General features: G+C 40.7%; 1 protein-coding gene and 1 long non-coding RNA gene across 2 annotated transcripts in view; one reads left to right on the top strand and one right to left on the bottom strand.

Moving 5' to 3' along the window:
- The window catches only part of LOC111871793 (hemicentin-1-like), a 475354-nt gene that overhangs the window by 255440 nt on the left and 201970 nt on the right, over nucleotides 1–17944 (top strand). The window contains exon 3 of the mRNA XM_023865137.2: nucleotides 1266–1409. Within this exon, the coding sequence (XP_023720905.1) occupies nucleotides 1266–1409 (144 nt within the window). The remainder of the gene's footprint in view (nucleotides 1–1265; nucleotides 1410–17944) is intronic.
- LOC117282902 overlaps nucleotides 5546–17944 on the bottom strand; it is a 41116-nt gene continuing 28717 nt past the window's right edge. The window contains exon 3 of the long non-coding RNA XR_004513812.1: nucleotides 5546–5644. This is a non-coding gene — a long non-coding RNA (uncharacterized LOC117282902). The remainder of the gene's footprint in view (nucleotides 5645–17944) is intronic.

The following is a 17944-nucleotide window of genomic DNA, read 5'->3' as shown; positions in this document are numbered from 1 at the left end:
TTTAGTATGTCTCTCTGTACTGAGTGACGTCGTTTCGTAAGCACCAGTAGTACAAGAGCAATGTGTGAAGAATTGCTAAGATGTCAGCATCGGACAGATTTCTGTAATGCTTGCTTCTTTTTATTAAATGACACTCTACACTTCCAGAATTTGGAAGGCGCCAATCGCGGAATCTTTGAAACTGTGACTTCTAAAATACTAGAATTTACACTGCCTGGTGTGGCTGTCGGGATTCGATCCAAATACCTCTAGCGCACGATCCAAGAGCGGTACCGTTAAACCTACTCCTCATCGTAACATCGGGTCATTAACTGGTAGCTACTGTCACATTGAGTGATTTGGAAGTCGATCTGAGGACTCCTGCTTCCTCACACCGGACTTCCTTCACCTGGGGTTGTACGTTGTGACGTCAGCTCGGAGAGAGAACTCACTTGCTTCGGTATGGACGATTGGGGAATTCGTTGACGGAAATAAAACGCCTTATTCTGCGCCGCGACTTATACTCGTAAGCCGGTCTAGAAGGTTACCCATCATTCTGTGCAGTAGGCAGCGCAGTCGCATTCCCCAGAGTAAAGCGCACGGAGCATGAATCTGACTACTTACATCTCGTACCGAAGTGAAGACTGCATGGAATTTATCTACATTGTTCCACTTCATGGCGTCACGCTTACGACCAGAGGCAAATTTATATTATCACATGACGATTGAAGGTGGGAATAATGGAGTCAGAGGAGACGGCCATTGCTAGAAAACGGTACAATAAACAGGTTTCCGCGGCAACGGATACGCAACAATAGAGATATTTTTAAAAGCCGTTTTCTCTTTGGTCCGTGGCGAGTGGTTATAAAGACGAGTTTAGTTGAGAATCGGCAGTCGAGTTCCGGAGTTCGAAGTGAGCAGTTAACAGAGAGTTGGGTTCTACAAGGGAGGCTGATAAGATGGCGCTATGAGTTTAGGCGTAGAGAGTTAACAAGCAGACAATAATGTGACTACGGAAGCTGAAAAATCTTCACAGTGTTAAATCTGTTGCCAGGAAACGGCTAGGGGAGACTGTAATAGACTGAGAGCACTAGTCTGTGTATGTCAATGATCTGTAAAGTGCAGTTCCAAGTGGTGTATACCAAATGATCGATAAATCCAATTCACCAAGCCATACCCTGTCTGCAGTCACACACCCCTAGATGCGTGACAATGCTTTACGGTGTTAGACATTTTGTTGTGGTATTTTTTACGTGCTTAACATTTTCTTTGCATTATTGTTACAGATGATGTTGTCCCTCCGCGCAACCTGTCCTCGTTACTGCACCCGGACACCAATACATACCTTCACGACACCCTTAGCTACTGGCCCTTTAATGAAACCTTCCAGCTTTCTAAATTCGAAGATTTCGACCATACACACTTCGATGGTAAGTTGCATTTTTCTCAAATCTCCTATTCGGATGTTCTCAAGACAACGGGAAAGTATTTCTGTACATATGTGGATCTCTATGGTAGTGGCCTGACTATTTGGCCTTATATCCCAGAAGATAGACCTCTTAATGATATTTGTATTCTCCAGCCTACTGCAAGGACTAATACCAGCGTGACAGAAGCATAAACAAAAATGTAATATAAAAAGGCAAAGGCAGTTCAATGACCCTAGACGTATTCTTGTATCAGTGCCCGATGATGCTCCCATGAGACCGAAATATATAGCAGGAAAAAAACATTAAATCATAAAATATTGATTGATTATAAATCACTTTGTTGTGGCGAAGGCTAACCTAACCATATACGTTTATGTGGTTTGTGTCATATCAAAGAAAAGCAGGTGATTAGTTCTTCCCATAAGTTCTTGTTTATTTTTAAAAATGTTTTGGAGACCAGACGTTGTCTCCGTCATAAATATGCTATTTGCCTGAGGACGAAATCTCCGAAAAGTCGTTTAAAATAAAAGTAGGGAGACAGGTAATGTCCCAAACAAATTTTATGACTGACCTAATCTGACACGCATGCGCATGTGCATTTTCTGTTGCTGTTTTCGTGCTGTACTTCCGTCATACAAAAGGACGGGACCTGGTCTGGTAGGTTCGTTACCTGTGTTTATATCCAGGCTGATCTCCGTCTAATGGAAGCGAAAGAAAAGCCTTCATAATTCTACCTGACGACGGAAATAGGGGCAGGTTCCTAATGGATTTCATTCTTAATATCAAACATACTGCGGTGCATCAGTTTCACAGCGCATCTTGGTCACAGACTTTCAGACTGTCTCATGACCAGCTTTACTCCCTGCATTACTCCTTTGCTCCACAGCCCTCTAAAAACCTTGGCCTCCTTTCCGACAGACTCGCATTTTTCTCTATTATTTGTTTTTGCCCCCATCTTCTCACTTTCGGTTCTCACAAATTATTTTCTCCGTCTTCCAGTCATCTCACTGGGGCCTTCTCACGTTTACTGTACTTTCTAAAAAAATAGTCCCACTTGTTTTATCCGCTCTAATCACGTGCCCTAACCATTCCTCCTTCCTAATATTCGCTGCCAGATCAGGGGTTTTATATCATTTCCTCAGTTCTTGGTTACTATCCGACTTTCCAAACTCCTTGTTCAGTTACTGGTCCGCAGACCTTTCCCAAAACGTTCTCTCCCATGTATTTAACATAACTTTATCATTGGAACGTGTTTCACACCCTCATATCACATCTAGATTCAACAGGATTTCGAATATTTTTATTTTTCCATACTTTGCTTGCAGGCGTAACCTTAAAAATGTGCTGTGAATGTAAGGCGATTTTCAGCCTTATTTCTTCACTACTCTTCCTTCTCTGTTATCAAATTACCTAAATACTGTGGCATGTAGATCCATTGTTAGGCAACGACAGCGAAATAAGCTACTATACAACAGCTGTTGTTAAGTAACAGCCCTGAAAATAAGCATTTTTCCACGGCAAATAATTGTACTGCAACACAGGAACGATGTTTTATGTGCGGTCCGTGCCGAGATGTTATAAGTTAGTCAAGTCAAGCTTACGACAGTTCAGGTGACTAAGTAGCCGTTGTAGCAAACATAAGTAAGTTAGGCATGATCTACTCTGCAAAGCCTATAATGACAGAAGATTTGTGTATAATGCAAAAGGAAGAATTACCAGCAACAAGCTATCAGTGCGATACGTACACTTGAAGAAAGGCCAAACATTTTCATAAGCGACAAACCCAACTTCTCGTCTGAGAGGATGTTTCATAAGAGATTTACCTCAAGGGTTCTCTTGCAGAAAATCTCTGGTCGTGGGTCTCAAGAAGAAGAAGAAGAAGAAATAACTGGCGGCAAATCGCCAGTCGCAAATCAATTTTGACTCTGAAGTCAGTTGATTGGTTGGTGAGTTCGTTTGACAACTGCTGGAGTTCAGTTGTCGTGAGATGTAGCTGTTATAAGCTGGTAGCTGAGACCAGAGACCGATGGGGAACCAAGAGGAAGGAAAACGTCCGCCGTTGGAAGCAGATACCAAATAACGGCTAGTGAAGACTGTAACAGACTGAGAAGACCTAGTGTGTCCTATAGTGCTTTGTGAAGTAAAGCAACGAGTTGTATAACTGTGCAATAAATCCGTTAGCAAACTCACCTCACTAATAATAATAATAATTCAATTCAATTCTTTATTATATATGTGCCGAGTCAACAGCCGCAAGGCCAGTTACAGACAGAGCAGAAGGTAGATACAAGTAAATACATTATAGACAATCATAACATAAAGTCAGACAAATTACGGGCAAGCACTGGATGAAAAACATTAATGCAGACAAGGAAACAAAAAGAAATTCATTAACATGATGATGATAATGATAATGATAATGATAATAATAATAATAATAATAATAATTTAACCAAAATCTATTGGAACTTTACCCAACAATATGTTTTTTGGCACCATAAAATCACTTACATTATTTGATATTCCCATTGCTTAGCTATATGCCATGTGCTTTGTCTTACATATTTTTTCCCTTGGCCCTACAGCCCCAGTGAGCCTAGGCCTACCTCCATGAACTTCTCCGTTCACTTCGGTTTTTCTAGATCTTACATATTCGGTAGGAGTCCTTGGGTGGGTGATCAGCTCGTCGCAAGGCCTCTACCTGTACACACACACACACACAGAAAAACGCACACACACACAAGCTGAACATCCATGCCCTGAGTGGGATTCAAACCCACGATCCCGGTTTCCAAGCGAGCGAAGACAGTGCATGCCTTAGACCGCTCGGCTACCGTGACCGGCCTTACATAGTTTAAGATGCTGTTATATGCACATTATGTACCGACAAATGCTAGGACGGTTCATGAATGATTCGCAAAGGAGGTGGAAGGAAGTGTTCGTGACGAATGGCAGTATAGCCCCTACATATTTCTTTAGAGACTGAGGAAGATCACAAAATAACTCAGTTTGTACAGCCGACGTCCCTCTCAAGATTCGAAAGGAATGTCTCTCGAATATGAATCAGAGCGTTACCTCTGCATCAGCCCGTTAAAGGGTACATAAGGACCAACTTCGAGAGATTTTGTGCGTGTGTGGGCGGCATAGAATAAAGAGCGGTGTTTCGACTAGTAAATTTGAGGAATGTAGCATTGCACAAATCCATCAAATACCTCAGCGAGAATCAACGCCTGTCTGTTATGCGAGACTTCAGGTTCTGATAAAAATTACTGTCTCGCGAGATATGACGCCGTGTGGTCTGTTAAATATTAACCGAAATTTTAGATAGACATGCTGCCACCATTTTCGGTCTTTGTCTTCTGTCTTGATTATGGAGATGGAACTTCTCACAGAACCAGACCATACGGCATCAAATACCATGTGACAGTAATCTGCACTTCTATTTTAATGTCGTATTCTCATGTATGAAGTCATTTAATGGAACTGCGGATAATTGTTAATCAGAGTTGTAGAAGCGTAGCTTGTTCGGATATACGTTTTATTTCCTAAACTTCACCCCCCCCCCAAATAGCTGCAGTTGGAGCAGTAATGTGGTCAAGCCCAGACAACTGTCTCCATTCCGAAAGGTAGGGAGCGATGCTTCGTGTAAATATCTGCGGAAACAACTGTTGTGCAAGGGAGCTGCGGTCTGCTGGGATATCTGAAAGCTAAGCGTCTTCCAGTCGAGAGAGCACAGTTGCATCTCAGCACCCAGGTCGTAATTACATGACATCTGAGAAGCTCAGTGCAGTAGCTTCTGGTACGTGGCCTGGCAGATCGTAATGGACGTTTAGGAGGCACGTTCTGCTGAGAACGGAGGCTGCAGGTTCCTCCAAGTATAGGCAGTCTTTCTACCAGTCTCAGTCCCAGGTTCTCATACGAAAAAATTAACCTCTTTTCAAATACGTTCAGTCGCTATGAGATTTCAGTTACTCGTTACGGTAAATGTTGTGGTTATGGTCCTCGTGTGTATTTCCGTATAGTTTCGTAGATGGTTACCAACATTTCACAGCAATCTACTGCCTCCGTCTTCATGATATGACTAACATCGAAAAATTTGCGTATCAAAATAAATGCGAACTCACTTGGACCTTCAGAGTATAATTTGGGCGTCTGGCAGTCCACTCCAGCCATAATTACTGTTGTTTTTCCAGTGTGGCAGCCAGAGGTAGATCGCTTCCAATCAGCTTGGACCCCTTGAAACAGACATGCAGACATGAATAACACGATGACCAGAACACCGACCTACTGGATATTAATTGATCACAACATATCCCTCCTGTAAACCACTGCATACAAGATGTGCTTCCGTCTTTGTAATGGAATCTCTTGTAATAACCTCAGCCCTACGGAGGAAGAGCACGGAAATGAACCTCCCTTTGTATTTCGATTTAGTTTCTACTCATATGTTCCGTCCTATAAATCTCCAAGCCAATGGAAAAGACAAAGCCATGAACTGTCGTGAAGTCAGCTGATATGTATGTGTGGGAAGTTCCGTTTATTTATGTACTGAAGTTAACCGTCGTCACTATCAGCTGGCACATGTGGGAAGTCCCACTGAACAGGATTGGCAACACTGTCATACACATGTGGGGAATCCCGCTTATATATAACCGAAGAGGACTAACAATACAGTCATGTGACACATGTGGGAATTCTCGCTTATGTATATACTAAACAGGATGGCCAGTGCAGTCACCTGGTGCTTATATGTGATCAGTGGTAACTGCGTTCCAGCTGTTTTATCGAAAATGGTGCAGATGTGAACGGGTGTTTGGTACTTATTCGGTTCGGATTGATATCGGATTAGTGGTTGAATTCTCTCATGGTTTGTTGCCTCCTGAGCAAATACCGAGGCCAGGAATCATTACCTACATCACTCAGAGGTCCTACCTCTTTACCAGTTGTCCGTTTTCTTATATTTAACACTTCGTAATTTCTGTAGCTGCGGTATAATATTAAAATAGACTGGAATCAGCTGTTCCAGAATAGGTAGCTTTCACAGCCTCTTAACACAGTAGAGAGATTCCGAGCTCCATATTAGAGTAAAGTTTTTTTATCACGTTTAAACATATGTTTTCAGTTTTTCAAGAAGTTTCCTAAACCATGTGAGTAGTTAGAGCCTCGAAAGTGTGTCTGCATACAATAGCAAACTGAATCAATTTGCGTTTCTGACTTTGAGTCCTGCTGGTCCGGAACACGAAGCAAGATTGATGGCCACTGAACCAGATGTTCTCCTACATTTATACTTTGCGTTAAAGTTTTCAAGACAGGAGGACTTGTCTTGCAGTTCCTTGCAGCAGGATTACACAGTATGTTGTTCAGATCAATGATAAGGGGGCTGAGAACATCCACGAGACCAGTAGCACCTTTATTATGAGCACAATCCTGCAAATTACGGAACAGTGTTAATACATTCCCATTGTTCCAACGATGGAGCAGAAAAGTTATTTACTGCAGGTGTGCGCTGTGCCCCATAACGTTACGAGTTCAGAATGGCCACAAACTCTTCTTGAAGTTTACAAAACGACCTAAATTTAAGGCAGTTTGCAAGAATCTTGCAAAAGCTCCCCGTTTCCTTTACGTGACTTAATCCACACAACTCGGCTTCATTCCTATGTTCCGTGAATTCTGAGTCACAGTTCTGTGTGGGCACGTATACATGTGTTAGGAAGTGCGTTCCGACTGTGAAAACACTTCGGTTGGAGAACAGGAAGTTGAGAAGGCTCATCTCTGTCTAATTCTCATGAGGCGGCCTGTTCCGTCCTTTTCTCTAAGCAGGGAATTGGATTTTGTTTCGGGAAACTTTTCAGTTCAAGGATCAGGAATTATTACAAACTCCCATAACTAAAGACAGGATAGTGCCTGCAGGATAGTGAGTCGTTATAACTGATTTAATATTTGAAGGGAAGCTAATGACTTATCTGTATTAGACACATTTCGTTCGCAGTAATGCTCTACGGAAAATGGTATACAAGGGTAGAACTGTACTTTTGGCTTTTGTCATCAGAATATGACAAATGTAGAGCCTATTGGGTGTTGAAGTACGTGTATATATATATATATACGTATAAAGTAAAGCTATCCCTGTACCATGCCGTGAAGGCCCATAGGGTTGTGAGACGTTGAGGGTCCCAATCGGCTCAAAGATTGCGATAAGGTTGTCCGCCTTACCCGCTTACACCTGCTTTTGTTCTCTGATTCCAATATGATTCCTAATATTTAGAGTTTCGACTAGATATAGCGAATGCTGTCGTAGCAATCCTGTGGGATGGACACACACACACAACTGCGTTCTAGAGCTCGCTCTGTCTCATCTAATCATGTTACATGACGTCATGACATGCTGCCAGTGTGTAGCAGATGGACTAATTCGTATTATTCTTTCTGCCTACCTGAACTGTGCTGTAGCTCCAATTATGCAGGAATGTACGAGCAAAAGTACCGCGTGCTTATCAGTGATACCCATGTTGCCCCTCTTGGCAAAGCTGTGACGTTTAAAATAATATCGCATTTTGTAAAACAATTAACATGAATACAGCGTGCATAGTTATTAAATTTATGTTTTTATACAAGTAAGGTGGATGAGTGTCATACATACATCAGGATGTACACAGTTCAAGATTTATTTCGAGATGCCTGTGTCTGTTTTCTTTATCCATCCAAATCTATAGAGAAAATATCTGGAAATTCAGTCTATATTCTTGAGGGCTAAACTGGAGACAGATCAAAATAATTGCCTCGTGTTTAAAATTAGCACTAAAATCATGATTTTGATTTCAAGTTAAATTAAGGTCGTATATTAGTCCGAATTTACTTCTCGTATTAATTCCTAAACCCTGACGTTACGTTGGAAGCGAGCAGAAGAGTGTAGCGCTAGGATCCCTAATGAAGAGACAGATAAAGACTTCAACCTGAGTGTACGTGTATGGAATGAATTGCATTACGTTAAGTTTGTATTTTCGCATTGTCGCTATGTCCGTAATTCTTGATACATACGAGTATACACACACGTTCCTATATATGCAGGACTTGAGTTTCTCACAGCGGTGGATATGCAGAGCTACACCTTTTATGAAATATCACGCAGTCATCTGAAAGTCAGCCGATGTTTCGGGGGAAAAGTGTAGTTTCCATCTTCAGGGTCGAAGAATAACGGAACTGTGCAATAACATGAAGCTTGCTACTTATTATTCAGCGGGTAACATGGCGTTATATCCCAGAAGATTGCCTATGTCTACGATCTATCACGATACAGGGGCTCATACCTCCCTGCATTTCGTCGGTAGTGAACACCATCTCCACCTAAATGCAGATTTTGCACGAGGGCATATTATTTCCACTCTTTCTTTTCATGTGAATGTTGATGTTGTGGTGTTCTGAATTATGAGACAGTGTAGTCTCGCAGGTGGATATCGATATTTCTGAGGAAACTGCCACTTTCTTTCTCAGGGCGATCCTGAGTATGGAGGTACCTGTTCCTCTGGAATTAGGTGTCTATCTACAAGACTAAGCGATGTCACCATCTAGAAGATTCAAATTTATATAAAATCATTTTCACAAGGGCTGTATACGTTCTGAATGTCAGTATCGCTTAGTATACAAGAATATAAGTCGTGACATTGAATTTAAATACTTTCAGTTCCTCCTCGAAAGTTGCGCGGCCTTCATTATGTCCTTTCTAATAGAAAGGAATTTAAAAAGCACAACTTCAATGTAGCTTTTAACGTTTGTCTCCTATTATAATTATATTATAATTGCTTCCATAGATTTCAAAATTAGTGCTACGAGAGGGCAGATAAACTGGTACGTTTGTGCCTTAGGAGTAAATGTCTTTTATAAAACAAGAAATGTATTATACGTAGAAACGGGTCTATACAGTCTCTGTTCAGTTGCCAGATCTTTTCATTTCACTGAGTAAATAAACCAGACGATATGAAAATCGTGGGCTCTGCATTCGCTGATGATTTTATAGAGTATCGGCAGACTAGCAGCAGCCACTTATATATACTTAGGAATATATGAATATTATTGCATGCAAATGACCTCTTTCGGTCTCCTTATTTTCAATTTACATAATATATGTCCAAATGTTTAATCAGACCTACCGAGAAGTTTCTTTCTTTCTTTCTTTCCGCTTTGAATTCACTCAAAAGAGAAAAGTAAAATTGTTGAACCTGGAGTTTTCCTTTTCCACGACTCCCACTGCAATTCAAGTAGTAGTCTGATTTGATAGGCATAGGAAAAACGAAGAGTTTTATAAAAAGTTCATATATGAAAGAAAGTCTGTGAGTGACTGAAATCATGAAGAGTCCCTCTTCTTGCTAAACTCTTAGTCCTGGTTCCTTTCTTGGCTTATTCGTCGACCCTGAAGACGGGAAAGACAAGTTCTTTCCAAGACACCGGCCAATTTTCAAAGGACTACACGGTGTTACATCCAAGAACATCAGTGTTACAAGAGAGGGCAACAAAACACGCTTTTTAGAATGAACGATATACAAGCAAGGGGCAAAACGTAACCAGAACAAATGGCTTACATGCAGAAAACAACAGGCCCTTACAATATAAACATCCAAGGAAAGATTTGAGGTTTTCACGGCGGTGACTATGAAGAAAGCCGTCTTCTGGGATGTGGTGCCGTATAGAAATTGTTAACCGACGTTTCGGAGGAACGTATCGCCTCCATCTCCAAAGTAGAAGACAAGAAGAAATCCGCGAGCGAAGCAGCAGAGCAGGTGCGGGTGTCGGGCCAAGTGGACGACGTTCTTGTTAGGTGTAAATAGAATTCTACAGAAGAAATTTAATGAATTTTATCAGAAGTAGATTACAGCGTATAGTAATTTAATTAACGTTAGCTAGATTGTGATTGCAACATTTAAATATTGCAGTTACATGTGAAGTGAATGAGTGACATTCAACACAGGATAAGAGTTTTGGCAAATTAAGGCACCTCATGATCGCCAGTTGGGGCCGAGACATGTTTGCGATCTTTTCTCAATTATCTTCGACTGCCGATTCCCAACTAACTCTCATTTCACAGTCAGAGTTACTTTACAACTGGCGGTTTACCGCCAATCAGTTCGTCTTGTCGCCAAGCCCGTTGAGACTCAACGACCAGTATTTTCTTTCAACCGAACATTTGGGATTATAGTCCTTATATAACAAAGTTAATAGAAAGTCCGTCGAGTGTAACAATTTGTAGGTCACTTCTTTATCACTTCTGCCTTACATGTTTCGGTTTGACACAACCAACACAACACACAGCACATACGAAACATCTAACCATAAGCCATACAACCTCAAGCTGACATCTCCCATCTTCGGGATGAATTAACAAGGAGGAGCTTAGCATTTTACATCAAATGTTTTAAATGTTTTAAATATTTTAACATTAGCGTTTTAACTTAAAAACAGTTTCGGATGGAAAGTGAGAATTGATAGTGTACTCAACTATCCTAGCAAGTGTTGTGCTTTTACACGTCAACATATTGTAGCAGCGTCCACACAACAAACATAACTGTGAACATCATAAACAACGACAGTGTTTCCATAATTGTAGTAAGTGCCTCTGATGATGGTTGTGTCAAACCGAAACATGTAAGGCAGAAGTGATAAAGAAGTGACCTACAAATTGTTACACTCGACGGACTTTCTATTAACTTTGTGATTGATAGTGTAACGGACCAAAAATGAAACAATTCAAAATCCTTATATAAGATCCTACTTTACGAGAGGATTGGTCAGTATTTCAAACTTGTTTCTGGTCCTCGCCAGTGCAGTAATTCTCGTGTCCAAGTCCCGTGGGACTCCATATTTTACTATCTCATATTCGAGATTCCCCCACCTGGAGGGCCAGGTCCAAGTATTCATATACCCCAGGAACAGAGTGGCCCAGCTGTACCAGTAGGCACTGGGATCCCTTTTTTTCTCCTCCTACGACTCGCAGCGCTACAGTGGAGGTATTCTACCCCGTCTCCAAGCGGGGTTGACTCTCATCTGGTCTAGAATTCTCGTTATATAGCCTGAGTTGACCCAACAAAGAACTCCGCTTTGTAACCATCTCTCCACTGTTGCTTTCATATTAATTTTCGCGGGAACTTGCTTGACGAGCCGTTGCCTAGCAATGAACCTCTATTCTGGCTCCTCTGTTCTGGCTTTCAGGCGTCATGCCAACATTTATCGTTTGAAAGAAAGTTGTACATATTGGTGGGATCTGCACATATGATATTCCATGTAGATCTACATGCAGTTCTTGCAAGATATTGATACAGCTCCCCTACCTTGATTGATTTATTTATTACGGGGATTCATGGTTCAGACGAATCTGGATTGATTGGGTTAACTGGGAGGTGTGGGCTACTTGCAGTGTCCGTTTACATTGGAGTCTCAGTGATAATGAATGACCACAAGTTTCAATGAGTGATAGTGTGATAGTCCAGCGTTGTGGTTACCAAAACTAAGCACTCACTGGTGTCCTGCAAAAGTATGATAGAAAAACATGCTGTGATTTCATGGTTCCTCTTTACTGGTGAACGTTGTAAATGAATTTATTCTTGACTTTAGCTCCACTTAAATGAATTTACTTGTTTTCGTTGAACAAGAACACTTTCTTAATATTCTATGAAGTCTTTTAAGTCGATTCTAATTGTAAACGTGTTTAGCGATTGTCCTCGCTGTCACGAGTGGCGTGGAGATCGTCTCGTGAAGAACCAGTCCAAGGCTATCTTTGATAATTTAGGATTTACGCTCTTGGTGGAGCTGAAATTGCGAGTTCCTCCACTAATTTTACCATGATTATCTTGGTTCTTCTAAGTTATTTTCTGTAGCGGTTTGTGTGGCATGTTGGCGCCATGTACGTGTATCTTGTCTCGTCTTTGTCCCAAGCCAGAATTAACTTCCTGTTTCAACAGCGACAATTCTGAATAAACAGACGTCTATAACATTCGAATTGATTTTTGTTGATACTCCATAAAACCAGTACGAACAAGATAATACGACACGCGATACTCACAATTGTCTTAATAAAATGCAAATGTTATAACTAAATTTTGAGTAAAAAATAAATAAAATCATTTATTTATAAAGTATTGTCCAGTGTTGGGTAGGTCACACGACAGATAACTTCACGCCGTCTTGGATATAGCGAATTTTATTTCACATTCGCTCTTACATTTACACAATTTACAATCTCACAGTTACTGCCATCGGCAGTATCACAATTACTTCTCCTGCTTCCATTCACTCCGGCAACTGACTGGTTACTCCAAGTCCAAGTCACATTGCGACTGGCGGTAAGTCATTCAGTCAGTAAGCCTTGGTGTCGAGTCCAGGCTGGGGCTCATGAACACATATTTGTTACTGTTTGGCATTTACGGTCTTGTTTTTTTTGGGGGGGGGCTCCCTCTCTGACAAGAGGACGGGTCTGCCTTTTGTATATGCTGCTGGCCCTTGCCAGTGCAGTCTTTCTCGGTTCTGAGACCCTTGGGACTCGAGATCATATTTTACTGTCTCAGATTTGAGACTGTTGCGTAACGTCGTGTTTACAGGCGTTGCTGGGGAACGCTGCCGAGAGTTGTTTATTGCCGCGTAGTAACCGCGGTGTCCCCTGTTACGTCACTGTGGGAAGTGCTGTTACGTCACCGCGGGGGAGGGGGACGGAATTCGTCGTACCACAACAACGTAACGGTCAAGGTCAACCATTACCTTAGCTACATATTTCGGCGGATTCCAATAAAGAATTTTATATAATAAACATAACAAGATGCACGAAATGAAAATTTATATAGTAATTAATGGTCTCAAGTTATATAAATAGGTACTGGAGTTATCAGTGTCGCTACATACACGTATTTTAAGGAGTTTGGTGGAAATCAGTCTGTGCTCTTATGAAACAGGCGCAAAAATTGAGACACGCAGCAAAATCAAAGAAGCTCAACCGATGTGTGTGTGTCGACATCTAACAGTACGTTCTGTCAAAACCCGTCGGACTGTCTCGGATATGAAATCCTTTCTCAGCAGATAGAGAACAAACACGGTCTCATCATCACGCACAGACAGCTTACAGTCAGTTTCTTGGTATTTTTTCTATTTTGACAGGAGTCCCAACTAATTACGGTGGATTCTGTATTCTCAAGCCTTGTTAAATCCTCCCATACGCTGCTGTATTTTTCATTGAAAAGCGTTTCACAGGAATATGCTACTTCACACTGCAGTTGTGATTACTCAGTAATACAGACAAACTTGTTGGTTGAATATGATTTCATATCAAAGTACTGACTCATATTTTCATGAAAAGCCTAATAACTTCCCACGTAAATGTATGTTGGAATCCGGACTGTTTGTGGCAGATGGCGCTCAAAGGAACAAAGAACTTGTTTTCACGGATTCTGTTTCCTTCCCTTTGTTACCTTGTATGGTGGCCAAAGAGAAGGAGAACACGTGTGTTTATTTTCTTCTCTTTGTATGTTTTGTGTTTCACTCTGTGATCCTTACGGCTTGTGTAAGCTTTTAGGAACATCGCCGCTACACAGAATAATCCGATCCTTGTGACGCACTAAAGCCAGACCCACACTTCCATTGACGCTCTTCGTTACCATTAAGATATTTTGGTAAAAAGCATGACGAATTCATGTACCCAGAGCAGAAAATTATGCCATAAAGAAATGCTCTTACAATATATTGAGTTGTTCGAAGTGAATGATTATCTTCCAGCTAAAAGTGAGTTTCTGTAATCTAAATTTGAGCCTTTTTTTTTCAATTCGCTTAGTGAGGGGTGGAGTCCAGCTGGGTCCACTCGGCACGGCGACCACTGATTGGCCTATTGTACCTGCCCCCGGTGATTAGGATGATGGAGAATTTGGTGGAATGAAGATTTGGAGGGGAAACCGAAGTACTCGGAGAAAACCCGCCCCAGCGCCACTTTGTCCACCACAAATCCAACTTGATCAGATCCGGGATCGAACCCGAGCCGCCACGGTGGGAAGCCAGCGACTAACCGCTTGAGCTGTGACGCGGCCCTATTTGAGCCTTACTTCCATAGAAAGTTACTAATGCAAATTATATTTTGTATGAATATGAAGGCTGTTACTCAATACTGGATGAATTTCAGCTTCATTCACTTCCGTCTTAAAAGAAACTTTATTTACAATTATTCTTTTACATAAAAATTAAAATTTAACAAATAGAAATTGCTACATGTTTTGGCAGTACTCGGCTATCTTCAGGCAACTAACTACTCAAATTGCTACACTGTATTTTCAATGCAATTAAGATTAATTATTTCTTAAGTTAATATAGTTTAATAATTTGGCAAGTTAGACAGTTGCCTGAAGATGGCCAAATTCGGCCGAAATGTATAGAAATTTCTACTGATTAACTTTTAGTTTCTATTTTTATGTAAAGGAGTATTTGTAAATAAATTTGCCTTTAAGAAGGAAGTTAATGTTTATCCAAGCCGTGGCCAGTATTTGTTTTCCGAGATGTCTAGATTCACACCGGAGTAGTATTATCGAAACAGACATGTGCCCATTTTCCGGGCTGTTCCACAATTTTGTCACCCCGGACCTGATATGGCATCGGATGACAAGGTGATTGGCAGGCCCTAAATTATGGACGGGGACCTAATTGGGAGGAAGTAGTCGTGACCGAATTGAGATACTCTCCCGGAAATTTCCTGCGGGGGTGTCGGGTTTCGTGTTCAGTAGGGGGTGAAGTGACGCCACAACAGTGCCGCCCTGTCATTATCAAGCCATTCTCAAGTTGCCAGCGTCAAAACGCGCATGCGCCGTGGTCGATATGCAATGCACTGCTGCGTGATAATCCTTGTCATTCAGGGTCCCGATGCACACAGAACGGGGAAGCAAAGGACTACGTAAAACCATGTCTTTTTAGTTAGAGTGCCCAGCTTAATGTTTCTAAATCCGTGGGCCCAGTGTCACGTGACTGTGACGGAGTAAGGCGTGAAGCCTTGTAAATACGAATTTCCATTACTAAGTAGTATTAAAGTTAAATGTTCATTTTTGTAAAAATCCAATTCTTGAAAAAAAAAGTGTGTTTCATTTTAGGGGGGCAATACTCGATTTTGACAAAATGACCGGTGGGACGTCAGATAAATAGAATTGCGATTATAAGACCTCATTTCTATCTGTAGCCTACTGTCCTTATTAATACAAATGAAAGTAGACTTAACGAGACTCCTTTGATGTCTGTGTTTCTGTATGTAGTTCTCTTCTGAACATTAATGCATGAACGCATCTTCATTAAACTTTATATATACATATATATCACGGCATCTCAGTCCATAGCAACGGCGTGCTTCATAAATTCCATTCGTCAGTAATACCAATATTACATTATTTAAAATTACTGAGGCGAAACCTTAATATTGCTTGAACGTCTTTACCAATCTTCATAAAATTTTTACATATGTCACGACGTATGAAACCATCTCAGCGGCGCACTTCATAAATACCTCTTATGAATAATACACATCTGCGGCCTTCTCACAAAGCCTCTCCTATCCACAACAATCTCTCACATTCCTATGATGCCCCTGCCAACAATATTACTCGCTTTAAATTCTTTGAATACATGCGCCAATCTGATTCTATAAAAATCTAATATATATTATGTTCTTACAGTGACTTACGCCTGCATAATAAAGTTATTCCCTCTTTATCGTAGCAGATACTCAATTTATATTGAAAAGAAAGTAGACAGTTATTCTTAACATCAAGAAATTCTAGGGAAAAGTAATTCTGTTGGGACGGGAGATAAAAGAGATTGAGGTCATAAAAACTCATTTCTTTCCGCATGTTTTTGCTTCTTTCTGACGTTAACGCCTGTCCTCTGCACTTCCTTCCTTAATTCTGCTTTTGTCTTCCTTATTTTTATCCCCTGGGCCCTCAACTGCACGACAGTTGTGAACTGCGAAACTTTTAACGATGTTCTATATCAAGATTTTGCGATAGAAATGTTGATAAAAACTGTTACGCAGATAACGGGAATGTTCATATCCCTTGCATGCCTTTCCAGCAAAGTACCAATCAGACGGCACGAGGGAGAACCGCAGGTCCATGTGTGATTTGGGGGACACGCGAATTAAAAGAAAGGCTACTGACATTGTTATCTGTTAAAAATTAAAGTTGAAGCATACCAGTTAGAGTAATGTAGTCTGTGAACCAGTGTATCGAAGCAGAACTTGAAATTTCTTCACTCACAACAAATGAGCATACCATTGTGTTAAATACTGACGAAACACTCAGAATTATTGGGGTTCTGTCCATGAACTAGAGAACAGAACATTTCGGAAACTGGATCTGTTTCCGTCCTCGAGTGAAGTGATAAGACACCTAATCTGTTGTGTTCTCCAGTGAGAGGTAACTTCAGTCACTTGATAACCCGTGACAGTAAAACTACAGTTATATAAATACATTAGATCATTTGATTTGTTTCATTCTGGTCCGTCACACTAACAATATTACAAATGATAAAATAATTCCGTCCAGTGTGACTGTTGAAGTTTTTACTACTTCACTTCTTAGCACCCCAACATGTTTCAGTCCCTATAGACCATCATCTGAAGGAACATCAATACTTTCAGAAACTAATACTACATTGGGTGTTTTGATTTTTAAAATATATAAATATACAATATTTGTAATATACACTTTATAAAAAATCCAAATTTCTTACAACTACAGCAACTGTCCTTGATGCATTAAAGTTTCTTTTTAAACCTTTTGTTATTTAAGTGAAAATTTATAAACCAATTAGGTTCGTGTCCCGTGACCTTTCGTTTTTCTTGACGGGGCCGAACTTCTGCCCGCTGTCTTCCTTGGGTAGGTAGTTATTGTTGTCCTCCTATGTCTGTTCGTAGCGTGATGTGTTGTTTTTACAGTAAAAACAACACAGCACGCGGAGTTGTTCGTGGCGTGCACGAACAACACAGGACGATACCAAGAATCTCATTCTCAAGATAGACAGGCGGCACAAGTTCAGCCCCCATCAAGAAAGACGATAGGAGAAGGGACACGAACCTAATTGGTTTATAAATTTTAACTTAAACAACAAAGTTTTAAAAACTTTAATATACCAAGAAAGCTGCTGTAATTGTGGAAAAGTTGGATTTTGTATATATTGTGCAACACAAACACTGTATGTATATGTATTTTAACACTCCAAACACCCACTGTGATAGCAGTTTCCAAAAAAATATCGATGCCCCCTGATGATGGTCTATAGGGACCGAAACAAGTAAGGCTGTTAAGTTTTCAAGTAGTAAAAACTTCAATAGTCACACTGGACGGAGTTGTTTTGTCTTTGTAATTGTTAGTGTGACGGACCAGAATGAAACAAGTCAAATTACTCAGCGAGTATTATAGACTATGACGATTAGTTTGGTGTTATTTTGTTGTGTGAAAATGTTTTTGTTTAAGCTTTAAATAGTGGGGAGTCAAGAATTTTCTTTTCATCTAAAATATAACACACCGACTTTG

This window comes from Cryptotermes secundus, unplaced genomic scaffold, assembly GCF_002891405.2.
Source record: "Cryptotermes secundus unplaced genomic scaffold, Csec_1.0 scaffold873, whole genome shotgun sequence".
In the NCBI taxonomy this organism is placed as follows: domain Eukaryota; kingdom Metazoa; phylum Arthropoda; class Insecta; order Blattodea; family Kalotermitidae; genus Cryptotermes; species Cryptotermes secundus.
Note: the sequence above shows the minus strand (reverse complement) of the source record. Positions and strands in the feature narration are given on the sequence as shown.